The sequence below is a fragment of the Dama dama genome, chromosome 8 (genome assembly GCF_033118175.1).
Source record: "Dama dama isolate Ldn47 chromosome 8, ASM3311817v1, whole genome shotgun sequence".
NCBI lineage: Eukaryota > Metazoa > Chordata > Mammalia > Artiodactyla > Cervidae > Dama > Dama dama.
The window spans coordinates 36,609,695-36,623,938 of NC_083688.1; the positions used below are offsets into that span (position 1 = coordinate 36,609,695).

A 14,244-nucleotide genomic window follows, 5' to 3' on the forward strand; every position below is an offset into this window, starting at 1 on the left:
TAAGTCAGGGTTCTTTTTCTAATGTGTTTTTTTTTTTTTTTTTTTTCTCATGGAGTTTTCCCACCATATAGTATTCCTCCATCTATAATCAGCATTGAATTTCAGAGAAGAAAATTGTCCCTCTTTAGATGTACTCAACTTTTTAACCTCAAAAATACCAGTAATCTACCATGGAGCGGATGAGGCATTAAATCCCTGTGTCCCCTAACATGGCTTTAAGTTTCTCTCCAGTTCCTGTTTTCTGTTTGAATGTTTCCAGTCTTATGTACATTGAAACTAAAGTAAATATTTAGGATAAAAAAAGAAAACATTCTTCACACTGGTTATTTCAAGTTCATCTTTTTATGGGAAGATATCTCAAATGAGCTTTTGTTTCCTTTTCAGCTTTTGGTTCTAATCATCCAGAGACTACTCTTTGTAAAGCACCATTTCTTGTACCTGTTCCTGCCCTGAAGCTTTAGTTTGGTTTTTACCAATATTACAGTGGTTTCTTAGCTATACCATACATTGAAGTAAGCTCCTGGTAGGAGCTGTTTTACTGTATCTTTGAGGAAACCTTAATAATAGAAAGAAAAAATAAAGTTTATGACAATAATAACAGAGCCAACATTTGATCTTAGAATACACTGGATTCTATAAGCACATTACATTTTCCTCTAATTCTTGCAGCAACCCCATGAGAGTGATCGTTGTCTTCTTTATCTTACATATAAGAACATTGAGGCTTAGAGATGTTAAATTACTCATCCAAGAGTACACAGCTAGTAAATGATGGAGACAGGATTTGACCTGAAGTCATTCTCCAGAGCCATACTCCTAACCATACTCTTTACTGCCTCTCTGTTTTCTTATTAGTAAATTTGTTTCTGATGAAAAAACCTGAGATCTGGCATAAGTATGTTTCATCCTACTAATGTTACATCTAATAAATTAAGATTAGCTTTCTTACCTACTAGTTAGGGTTATCTGTTTCTTCTTGTGTTCATTTAATAAAAATCTGAATACCTGCTGTATACCAGGTATGATAGGAAAATAAATACAAATAAATCCCTCAAGGTACTTGCATTCCAATTTGACAACTGAAATATAAACTATTAAGTGGAATAAAGTGTTATGAAATTTTAATAAAAGCTCACAGGTTACAGGGTGTGTTCTAAGGAAGGAATATGAGTAAAACAAGCACCTTCCCTACTTATGTCAGGTTTTCCAACAACTAAAGAACAGTGGTAGAATAGGTGATGCTCTATATAAATAGGTGATATTTCTTTGGAAGAAAATTTCTTTGGAGAAACTTGTTTTGGTAATTGGAAATATCAGAATCCTGAAATGTTTATGCAGTATATTTAATTTGTATTCTTATTTTCATTTTGTTATATAGTTTTCTTATGGTCTTAGTATAGTGATAGCATTGAAAGCTATCTTACCTCTGCCCCATGGGAAAGTTTCCAAGATGATACTTACAAACCCATTTTTGTGTGCATATTTTTCCACACTTGAGTATGGATCTGCTATTAAAATACATTATTTTAATGGAAAACTACTTCTTTGTTTAAAATTGAGACTTTTTCTGGAACTATGTTAATTTATGCATTCATAATTAGTTTTCTAAAAAATACCTTCAGTAGCAAAACTTTAAACAAATCAACCACTTTATAAAATATTTCTTTATATTTCTTAGGAAAAAGTTTAAGTATCTCTATTGAATGCTTTTTAAGATGATTGTTTTTGCATTCTTGATTGAAGAAAATACACTTTAGTTAATAAATGTGAAGCACATCTATTTTATTTACTTAGCTTCTCTTTTGGTTGTGAGAGTATGGAATATAAACATAGTGAATTAAACAACTCTCCTAAGTCTCTACTTAAAAGAAGAGAACTAGTTTGTCAGTATGTTTTGATTTTTGTAAAAGTAGATTTAATTTTGTGATTCATAACAGTAGTAAACTAAGGGAATGTGAAATGACATTTTCATAAAAGATTGCATTTGAATTATAGTATTTTTCCTTCAAGTAACTAAACTTGTATAATTATGTCTTTTGGAAACTTCATCATTTCAAATGCAGAGTTTGTAGGGGTGGGTGGAACGGACTTAGGTTTGACTGTATATTTTATTAAAGACCTTTTGGGAGCATTTGTTTCATCTGCAAGTAGTATTTAATGTTTATAATTTTGTTCACCTTATGTACTATTTTAGTTTACGAAATTGTTCATGGTGTTTATTTAGTATGCATAATCAGTAATTTCCAAAATATTGCTTACACTTGGAAAGAATATTTTGTCACTTCTAATAGGTGTGATGTTTCAAGCTTTTGCTTATTTTTCTAAATCTTAATATGGGATGGTATAAAGAGTGATATCACTTAAAATATTTTTGTTTGCTTTACTTTTCTAGATGTGCCTCTTCATTTTCATTTTGAAACATTGTTTAAAAAAAATGAAATAAAAGGAGATCTTACTGAAAATAAATTTTTAGGAGACTGTATCATATCTCCATCACCTGGTATGTTACTTATAAATCTTGTACTTTATATACTTTTTACATCTTTCATATACTTATTACTTTTGCTAAGGACATAAAATTAACAAAGGAATGAATGTAAATCCTTCACTTTTCACACATCACACAAAAATAGAAAATACACAGCAGTAATCCTAACAGGAAATGTGCAATACTTACTGTATATTGAATGAGAATTATGAAATGTTATTGATAAATATAAAAGGAAATTTAAATAAACATGGGAAAACAGCACTACTGGATGGTAAGAATAATTAGGATATCAGTTCTTCCTATTGGTTTATGTTTGGTGCAAAGTAACTTGAAGTTCTAAAAGAATTTGGTTAACTTAAAATAATTGTAAAGCCCATTGGAAGAATTAATGGGAAAATGTAAAAGGAATTGCTAGAAAAAATATTGAGAGAATCCAGCCCAACCACATATGAAAACAATACAGAAATCTATAAACATTAGAATAGCTTCTGTTTTGCTTACATTTAGCAAAGTAGATTCATGAGGCAGACTACATAGCTTATTCTTTATTATTTAAAGGAAGAATTGTAAATCAGTAAGAAAGTGGAGAACTATTCAATAAATAGTATTGTTAGTCATTTTGAGGAAAATGTTTATACACTCATATCATGTTTCAGTAAATTCTGTTTGGTTAAATGAAACACTAAATTTACAAAATAAAACTTGAAAAATTATAATGAAACTCTTAATTAGGGATGGGGACATTGTGCTTGGAAGCAATCAGAAAAAGAAAGAAAATATACCTGCATATTTCTCCACATCTAAATGTTACACAAAACAAGATATTTCCAGATGAAATCATCATCTCCCTCAAAAACTCAGCAATCAACTGAATGTGAATACTTGTTAGAAGTGGAGTTTTGAAATGTAACAGATCTTTAAATAAACTTAAAAAACAAGTAGCCTTTATAAACACCAATAATAACCCATTAGAATTTGTAAAATAATAAATTATCCTAGACATATTGACAATGAAAATATAAAATATCTAGGATTAAACTTAACAAGGGATTACATGAAGGAAACTTGAAAAGTTTACTGAGGAACAGAAGAGTATATGTGCTTGTATGGAGAGAAATACTCTGTTCCTGTCAAAAGAAAAGTTGTAACTATAGGTGTCATTTTTCCTCAAATGAACTTATAATGTAATTTTAATCAGAATCCCAGAGGCGTTCTTCTTTAAGTAAATGTTGAATATCCAATAAAACTTTTAAAAGTTCTATAAGGTGTCAGTCCATAAAGGACAGAAATGGTGATGGAATGCCAGTTGAGCTATTTCAAATCCTAAAGGATGATGCTGTGAAAGTGCTGCACTCAATATGCCAGCAAATTTGAAAAACTCAGCAGTGGCCACAGGACTGGAAAAGGTCAGTTTTCATTCCAATCCCAAAGACAGGCAATGCCAAAGAATGCTCAAAGTACCACACAATTGCACTCATCTCACACACTAGTAAAGTAATGCTCAAAATTCTCCAAGCCAGGCTTCAATGGTACGTGAACTGTGAACTTCCAGATGTTCAAGCTGGATTTAGAAAAGGCAGAGGAACCAGAGATCAAATTGCCAACATATGCTGGATCATTGAAAAAGCAAGAGAGTTCCAGAAAAACATCTATTTCTGCTTTATTGACTATGCCAAAGCCTTTGTCTGTGTGGATCACAACAAGCTGTGGAAAATTCTGAAAGAGATGGGAATACCAGACCACCTGACCTGTCTCTTGAGAAATCTGTATGCAAGTCAGGAAGTAATAGTTAGAAGTGGACATGGAACAACAGACTGGTTCCAAATAGGAAAAGGAGGACGTCAAGGCTGTATATTGTCACCCTGCTTATTTAACTTATATGCAGAGTACATCATGAGAAACACTGGCTGGATGAAACACAAGCTAGAATCAATATTGCCGGGAGAAATATCAATAACCTCAGATATGCAGATGACACCACCCTTATGGCAGAAAGTGAAGAAGAACTAAAGAGCCTCTTGATGAAAGTGAAAGAGGAGAGTGAAAAAGTTGGCTTAAAACTCCAACATTCAGAAAACTTAAGATCATGGCATCTGGTCCCATCATTTCATGGCAAATAGATGGGGAAAGAGTGGAAACAGTGAGAGACTTTATTTTTTGGGGGCTCCAAAATCACTGCAGATGGTGACTGTATCCATGAAATTAAAAGATGCTTACTCCTTGAAAGAAAAGTTATGACCAACCTAGACAGCATATTTAAAAGCAAAGACGTCACTTTGCCAACAAAGGTCCGCCTAGTCAAAGCTATGGTTTTTCCACTTGTCATGTATGGATTGAGAGTTGGACCATAAAGAAAGCTGAGCGCAGAAGAATTGATGCTTTTGAACTGTGGTATTGTAGAAGAACTCTTGAGAGTCCCCTGGACTGCAAGGAGATGCAACCAGTCCATCCTAAAGGAAATCAGTCCTGAATATTCATTGGAAGGACTGATGCTGAGGCTGAAACTCCAATACTTTGGCCACCTGATTTGAAGAACTGACTTATTTGAAAAGACTCTGATGCTGCAAAAGATTGAAGACAGGAGGAGTAGGGCATGACAAAGGGTGAGATGGCTGGATGGCATCACCAACTCGATGGACATGAGTTTGAGCAAGCTCTGGGAGTCGGTGATGGACAGGGAAGCCTAGTGTGCTGCAGTCCATGAGGTCGCAAAGAGTTGGACATGACTGTGACTGAACCAAACTGATAAGGTGTCAGATATCAAAATATAAATGTATAATCATTAAAACACTGTGATGCTGTTAGAAGCCAAGGGAACTAAATAGAAAGCCTAGACATAAGCCCGAGGATTTATTATATGAATGATATTTCCTATTAGTGTGGAAGAGATAACTAATAAATAATAGTAAACAATTCTTATGAAGCATTCCTTATACACTAGTACAGTATTGAAGGGCTTTATATCTATAATTTGCTTTAATCTGTACAACCCTGTAAGTTTCAGTACACACAGGCAAAGTTGTGTCTGACTCTTTTTGGCCCCATGGACTGTAGCCCACCAGGCTCCTCTGTCCATGGAATTCTCCAGGCAAGAATACTGGAGTGGGTGACCATTCCCTACTCCAGGCGATCTTCCCAATGCAGGGATCGAACCCAGGTCTCCTGCATTGCAGGCAGATTCTTTACCATCTGAGCCACCAGGGAAGCCCTTTCATACACAGGCAAAGGAGCCACAGTGGACTGCTAAAACCTTTAAAATAATTCTCCCGCTCCTTTAATGCAAGATATAAAGAAGTTTCCTATCTTAACATCTCTTTTCTGTTGAAAGAAATCTGATTTAACAGTTTTTGATGTACTCAGTGGTATTAAGGAATGACTTTTTGGTAAAATGACATGAGATCTTTTTTTTCATATAGCATCTTAAAACAAATTTAAGGTGGATGAACATTAAAATACATTCCAGATAGATTAAAGAGGTAAATATTAAAAGTGGTATCCTAAAAGAATTAGAAGAAAAACCAGATGTATTCAATGATAATAATGAAAATGCTAATTGATCAAAAGGGAGGGTGTATATATATATATATATATATATATATATATATACATATGGCTGATTCATGTTGAGGTTTGACAGAAAACAGCAAAATTCTGTAAAGAAATTATCCTTCAAATTAAAAATAAGTAAATTTTTAAAAATTATAGCTAATGTGTACTGGCTATCTATGTGACAGACACTATGCTAAATGTTTCTCCCTTTTTCAATTACGTTAATAATATTAGACATTATAATCATCAGTTCTGGCAAAACTGTGTAGCAAAAATAGTACCCTCAAATGTTTCAGGTACAGTTAATTGATACAAGCCTTTTGGGAAGTACTGTGAAATGCATTTGTTATAGGCTTGGTGCTAGTGGTAAAGAACCCACCTGAGAGATGCTGGTTCGATCCCTGAGGGGGGAAGATCCCCTGAAATGCATTATAAGGCCTTTAAATGATTAATTTTTTAATCTCATTAAGAAAAAAAGACTTCTGTACTTGTTCACAATAAATGTTGACTAAACTGTTAACTCTATTCTGACCTGATAAATCCATTTCCAAGAACCCAATCTAATCCTAAATATGAAACCACCTTTATTCACAGATATATTTAACATTTTTTGTGGTAATGAAAAATTAAAAACAACTTGGAGAACAGTAGGAATATGGTTATCTGTCTAACCCAGTGGAATATACATTTTTAAAAACATTGTAGAAGTTTATCTAAGGATATAAACATTTATCTGAGAATGGTGAGTGATACAAAAGGACAAAAGTTTTACTTCTGTATATGATCCAACAGGGACTTCCCAGGGGGCTCCGTGGTAAAGAATCTACCTGCCAGTGAAGGAGACACAGGTTCAGGCCCTGGTCCGGGAAGGGGCCCTCAAACGGCAACCCACTCCACTGTTGTTGCCTGGGAAACCCCATAGACAGAGGAGCCTGGTGGGCTACAGTCCATGGGGTCACAGAGTTGGACATGACTTGATTTAGGGACTGAACAAAAACAAATGATACAATTATATCCATGTAAAAATATTTATACTTGCATCAGCCACATGCAGCCTGTAGGCCTCTTAAGAGATCCTCATTAACAACTCAAATGTGTGCCCACACAGATACACAGTTTCTAAGACACGAAGTTTGAACATGGACTTACTGTTGCATATTAATAAATTATTATGTTAGATGTAATAATGCATGTGGTTACATAAACACAGTTTATCTGTTAGTTTGATTCAAGCTGACATATATGTAGGTAATATTTGGAATGTGTTTTAAAATACTCCAGCAAAAAACAACTAGTGGGAGAGACAGAAAACAATTTGGTTACCAGCACTCTTGATGCTGAATCATAGGAACAGGGGAGTTCCTTATTCCATTTATGTGTCTTGAAATTTTTCCACTGTAAAAAGTTAAAAGAAATGAAATGAAAGCACTAAGAACAAAGAATTGCCTGTGCAAAAGAAATACAGGAAAATATATGTTATATTTAGATACTTTTCATGATACAATTATGCTTCTTGGAATTTATGCTAGGCTAACATTTTTTTAATTAAAAAATGTGTGCAAGATGATTATTCTAAGAATGTCCATAATACAAATAAAATTATGATTATAAGTAGTTCCAACAGCTAGGGAATAGTTAAATGCTACTGTTTCTAATAAGAGGAATGTTAAGTGAACATCTGAAAAAATAACAGTTATCAGGTTAAAAAAAGTTATATATATATCCAAATTAAAATTATTACATTTGAAATGTGAATATGAAATTTATGTATATGACTGAAAGTGAATTTGCAAAAACAAAGTTAAGTGATTATATTTCTGTAATTATGTTTCTTCTAATGTTACTCAAATTTATCTGACTTTAAAAAAATGGAGCAGTGTAAACATTAGGCACAAAATTACTGATGTATCAATAATATAGTGACATGTCAGTAATGGAAAATTAAAAGCTAGGAGTGGAAAACATTTGAATTGAATGCTACCTTTTTTTTACTTTATTAATTTAATTGGAGGGTAATTACCTTACAGTATTGTGATGGTTCTTGCCATTCATTGACAGGGATCAGCCACAGGTGCCCACGTGTCCCCCCGTCTTGAACCCCCGCTCCCCATCCCCATCCCATCCCTCTGGTTGTCCCAGAGCACTGGCTTTGTGTGTCTGCTTCCTGCATCGAACTTGCACTGTAACTTTAGGCAAATTAAAACTTTTTTCTATACCAATCTCTCCTTTCCTGGGCTTCCCTTGTGGCTCAGCTGGTAAAGCAGTCACCTGCGACGTGGGAGACCTGGGTTCAGTCTCTTGGTTGGGAAGATCACTTGGAGAAGGGAAAAGCTACCCACTCTAGTATTCTGGCCTGGAGAATTCCACGGACTATAGTCCATGGGGTCACAAAGAGTCAGACAAGTGAGCAGCTTTCACTCTTTTCTACTTTCCCCATTCCCTCCCACTCTCAACCCAAATTTCATCCCGTATCTGTCTTAAATAGATGGTCACTAGTTTTTCTTTTCTGTAGAATTGAGTAAAACTAGAACGCAGTATTTATTGACTACCTTCTCTGTGCCAAGTAGACTATTAAGTGCTGAAAAATCAAAGGTGAATCATGGGAAGTTAAATTATGTGATAGAAGCAGACACACAAATGACTATTAAATGATATTATGGGTACCAACATGAGAAAAATATTCTAAAAAAGAGGGTGTGTGTGTAAACTGCCGCGGACAGCAGAGGAAGAGAGGTTAAGAGTGATGGGTAAAGGGCAAAAAGGAACTCCAGTAAGATGGTGATGCCAAGTGTAGCTTTAGAGAATACTGATCTGGAATCTGGAGGAAAAGTCAAGTGTTCCAAATCACTGTTTCTCAAGTTTTAATGTGCAAATTACTTTGGGGCTATTGTTAGAATGCAGATTGTAATTCAATAAATTTGGAATGGGGTCTGAGATTCTAACAAGGTCCCAGGTGGTTTAGATACTGTTGGCCCATTATATGTAACAAAATTTTAAAATGGAAACAATTGCATACCTTGTCATAGGCTGTTATTTTTGCTGGGTAAATTGAAGGTAAATAGATGTTTTTGTGCTTTGCCTTAGATCTTAGATTTATCCTATACTTTGCATTAGAGTTAGCAATTTGACAACTATTCATTTCAGCTAACAGCAAAGTAGGGAAAAGACAAAAAATTGAAGAATTGAGTAGTTTCCAGTGGTGAAAAAATGCCAAAGCCAACTTAAGGGCCTATACTCATCAAAATATTCAGTCATGAAAAACTAGACACTGGAACTATTTCAGATATGAGGAAACAGAAACGTGTCAACTGAATGCAGCATAAGGATTTTCTGTAAAGAACATTACAGGACTAACTGGTGAAATTTGAGTAAGGTGTACAGTTAGCTAATAGCATTAATTCTTGGTTTTGATAGCTGTGTGGCTATGTAAGAGAATGCCTTTAAACATTGCAATATCTAAAATAGAGAAGCATCATGTCAGCAACTTACTTTCATTGAAAGCCAGTGTGGTAAAATGTTAGTATTTAGGGAATCTGAATTAAAATGGCACTTGTTGTTACTGCAGGTTTTCTGTAAGTCTGAAATTATGTCAAAATAAAAAGTTCAAAGTGCAGAGAGAGGAACAACCCACACAGGTCAGCACCCTAAGTCTTAGCCTTCTTTACCCACACTTACCTCATATCTAAACCCCACTATCAGTGATCTTACGCTTCAAACCTGCTCCTCTGTATTTCTACCAGTTTAGTCCAAATTAATGATCCCTTATCTATACTGCTGAAATAGCCTAATCAATTATTTCCCCCAAATCCCTGTAGCAAGTTATATTTTAAAAAGTAAATCTAAGTACATTCCTGGCATGTAATTGGCTCTCTATAAATGAAAGGGAGGAAGGGAAGACAGGGGATATGAGAAAAATACTGGGTCAAAATATATCTTAGGAAGGAATTTAGAAGATCTAAGTAAGAAAGCTGAAAGGCTGGAGTTACTACAATGAGCATAGGTAAAGAGAATGTGTTACACTCTGAATTGCCATATATTTCCTATTTCAAGAGTCCATTATAACACTACAAATTATCAGAGTAAGAGGGAGAAAAGTGTAATGAAAACTTTTGGGTAAAATTAAATTAAAAGGATCACTTTAGTAAAGGTTAAGGTTTCTTTGGAAAGTCTGATGTGCTTTTATGAGACAAGGTGGGTGGTGAATTCCTTTAGAAGAGATGGGTTGAATTTACCTGGATTTTTCTTGAAAATACTCTGAAAACAAGAGTGGTGGACCCTATTAGAACACCAATACATGCCAGGTGTTTTAAAACCCAACTCACAATTCTAGATACACCTTTGTAGAAATGAATTCTAGAATTATGCCTGCTATCTTATTTTACTATTTAACATCTTTCTCTACATTATTTTTCTTGGGTAGAAATCTTTGAGGGAGTAGATAGAAACCTTAGAATTCTGTTTAGTTTTCCACGAGTGCTCTAAGTCACCATTTTTCTCCTGCATTTGCTTTTATGTCAATCTGATTCGCATTCGTGATAATTTCCCCCTTCTCTGGTAACTTTTAGGATGTCTTCATACTGATGTTTGTTCCCCACCCCCCACATTTGCTTTGATGCTCAAGTTACTGAAACGTTAGGGTTAATATTGTGTAAAAATTTTTGGTTATTGCTTCTTCCAATATTCTCTTTCTATCCTTTCCTTTTTTACCTTCTTTTGATTTGTCCTCTAGAAATTTTTTTCCTGTTTCCATCACTCTTGTTTCTTTGAGTTTTGGAATGATCTTGATTTTGTTATATTCATTCTGTTATAGGCCAATGAGCAAGGATTTTGTTCCTTAATTTGAGCAATTATCCTTTCCATTCCTGAGGACTCTTTGGAGAGGCCTTTTGCCTTTCTCTTGGCAATATTATTTTGAAGACTTGTAAATCTGTATTCTGTGAACCCATTAGATATTTCTTGAGAAAAGTTTTACACTTGTTAGTACTTCTTGTTGGAGTCTTGTGTTTTCATCTCTAAGGTTCATGTTGACCGTTTTAAGATTGTTCTGCCACTGCTTGAGATCCTCTTCATGGAAGAGGAAGAAATGTACACTCAATATTGTTTTCAGAGGCAGTTATGGATGGGCAGGACATGTTTTCAAAGTGGGGCACCTGGGCGATGCCCCATCTATCCGCCCATCCATTTCTCTGCTGAAGCTTCAAGGATCCTGGCTGTTAGTCTGTGTAGTCTTTCTGCAGGTAATTCTACTGCAGGTAATTGTCTCTTTCCTCCGCGTTCAGAGTTCCTTTGATGATTACACTTTTGTGGCAATACTCTCTTGTGCTCTTGCAGTTTGCTCTTCAATTTTCTTAAGGTATTAGGCTTTCAGAGATTGTTCAGAAATTGTTCTACTTAAAAGTTTCATTTTTTAACATGCTAATGTGGATGTAAATGTGTAGATCTGTGCACCTATATGTAAAAGTTTTGTCTATCATTTTTAGGGTGCTTCGCCATCATGAAATCTGAGTCCCTGTCACTGTTGGCAGGCCATCCATACTCTTTTTTTCAGTATTGGTTAGAATTTGTCACTTAAGCCATCCTTTCCACATCTCCAAACATTTCAAAAGAAGCCAATATGGTTATTAATCCAGCATTGCAAATATAGGGTTCAGATAGAAAACAGTAATGATGAAACTAACATTTATTGCATACTTAGGTGAGAAATCCTTCTAGTGACCACTACAGGAATTAACTCACTTAATCTCCATAATCCCACAATAGCTATTATCCCTATTTTACAGTTGAGGCAGCTGATGCACAGAGATATTAAATGATATTAAAGAGGGATATTAAAGTTTTAAAAATTCATTGCTTTAAAAAGAATGGCACTGGGCACTCTCAAGAGATTGATGAAATCTGGTTATTGCTCTCAAGAGATCCCACTCTCTTATGATTCTATAATCTTACTTAGTCCTGAAGTCTTCCCAGATTTAAGGGTGAGCTTAATGATTCAGATCAAGTTCAGTCAAGATTTACAGATCTGAAGCTATCTTCTCTGTAAAAGTTTATAACTTAGAAGACAGATCACCTTCCTCTTCAAATAATGGAGAAACTATAGGAATTGGGGCACTTCATGAAGATGTTTTTAATAAATCTTACTCTATTGTTTTCAGCTTAGGGGTATTTCATCTTCATATGTTATTTCATTATTTCATTTTGAACTGGTATTATCAATATTCTGCAATGTTATAAAGTAAAAGCAAGTTAACATGTTCATCATATTTGTGTTAAGGAACTAAAATTTCATTTTTCTTTCCATTTTAGTACGTAATAATTCTCTGAATCAATGGAGAAATGGATATTCCTCTATATGCAAGCCTCAAATAAAGTCAGAATCTTCTGTGCAGCTATTACAGGGAAGAAAGAAAAGACACTTGAGTGAAACAGCAATAGGTAAGCTCAAATGAGGACATGAGCACTAGTAGTAAAAACTGAAAATAATAAAACTCTGATCTCCAAAAGCCCTGTCTCATGGGAATAATAACCCAGAAGTCACTAATTACACAAACATCCATGGTTCTATGAACATCAAACAGCAAATTCATGTAGTCAATTCAGAATTATGTGGACTCGGATTCCATCCACTTTATGGAAATTAAGAATTTCCTTCCTATGTTTCCTAACCGGAGTTATTTTCTACCACCTGTCTTTCTGGACAGGACTTCAGTCTCTAGCATTGTGCTTTGGACTCAAAACGTGTTAGTACAAGTTTGCCCTTTAGAGATTACCATACCTGGTTCCTTTTGTGGAGATGTTGATTCACTGAAGCTTCCTCAGAATTTTGATAAATTGGATGAGCTACATCTAAGTAACTCAACCACCTAGTTGAATTGCCCTTAGGAACTTACAGTGCCAAGATGAATAGAGATACCTTTGAAACTAGAACTCTGCTAGTAACACAAAACTTAACTGGGATGATGTGTATTAAATAACAAATAATCTGTATACTCTGTTGGATCTTATTCGTTGTTCTAGAGGCTCTAACATTATATACGTCAGTGAAGTATGCCCTAGGTGTAGTATGTCAGTATACCCAATAAATTAGAAACTATTTATACCCAAGATGTACTGAACTATATTATATATGGTGGATTTAACATGAACACAAGAATAACACAGATAAAATGCTATACTACAAAGTAACTAGATAGCTCTCTAGGCAACAATCATTTTTAATGCATGGATACCGATTTGAAGAAACAACTAGCTAGGAAGGACATTTTTGAACAACTAGAATAATATACAAACTGTATTAAATTTTATATTACACAGGAAATTATTTTTCAAGATATGTAGTAATATAAACAAGGGCAGTACAAAAATAAACATATATGCGCAAATAGAGACCCAAAACAAATGGAAAAAAGGAACATGAAAGAAAACAGAAAATAAAGTTGGAAATAATCTTATAATCACTATCTTGAAAGTTTCATTCCTGAAATAGGATGTTATTTAAAAAAAAAATGAGTAAAAGAAAACAAGAACTTTTAGAAATTAGTACTTTAATAGAGAAACATTTTCAGAAATCAAGTCAGAAGTTAAAATCTTCCAGAAAGTCGATCATAAAGTCAAAGATATTTTAAAAATGAAAGATAAGAGAAGAAAATTACCAGGTAAATCTTAGAAGTTCAATAGCTGAATAAGAGTTACAGAAAGCACAAACGTAGTAAAGGGAGATGAAATAAAGAAATGATATACTGGGTATAAACTGTCAAGACCCCAGAAAATGGAAATTGTGACTGAGATTTTTATAAAATTTCCTTTTGTTGATACATGAATTTTAAAAAATCAATAAACAGATCAAGACTCACATTACCAAACTAGGAAAACAGACATTCTAATACTTACCAGTTACGTTTAATGTATGACACTCTCAATGGTCTTTCCATGGCAGGAGAAAGAACTAGATTTGAAGAATTTGCTTTTCGGCGCAAAGAACCAGGATCCCAAGGCAGTTTTACTGCAGTTACTAATGTCAATGTTATATCAAGAACCCAGAATTCATCATCACAAGTAGGTTTTTGTACAGTGAACTTTCAAGCTGCTTTACAGACTTTTAAGCTCATACATTTGGTGGGGGTCTGGGGGGTGGGGGGACCTAAACAGGACATTTTGTTAACAGCTTCATTTACTAGCACATAATTAGCATATTTAGAATTATCTTA

General features: G+C 34.3%; 1 protein-coding gene across 7 annotated transcripts in view; it reads left to right on the top strand.

Moving 5' to 3' along the window:
- The window catches only part of KANSL1L (KAT8 regulatory NSL complex subunit 1 like), a 126,683-nt gene that overhangs the window by 105,109 nt on the left and 7,330 nt on the right, over window positions 1-14,244 (top strand). For all 7 annotated transcript variants that reach the window (XM_061148852.1, XM_061148853.1, XM_061148846.1 and 4 more), the window contains 3 exons: window positions 2,393-2,500; window positions 12,344-12,472; window positions 13,974-14,092. In XM_061148852.1, coding sequence (XP_061004835.1) covers window positions 2,393-2,500; window positions 12,344-12,472; window positions 13,974-14,092 — 356 coding nt within the window. The remainder of the gene's footprint in view (window positions 1-2,392; window positions 2,501-12,343; window positions 12,473-13,973; window positions 14,093-14,244) is intronic.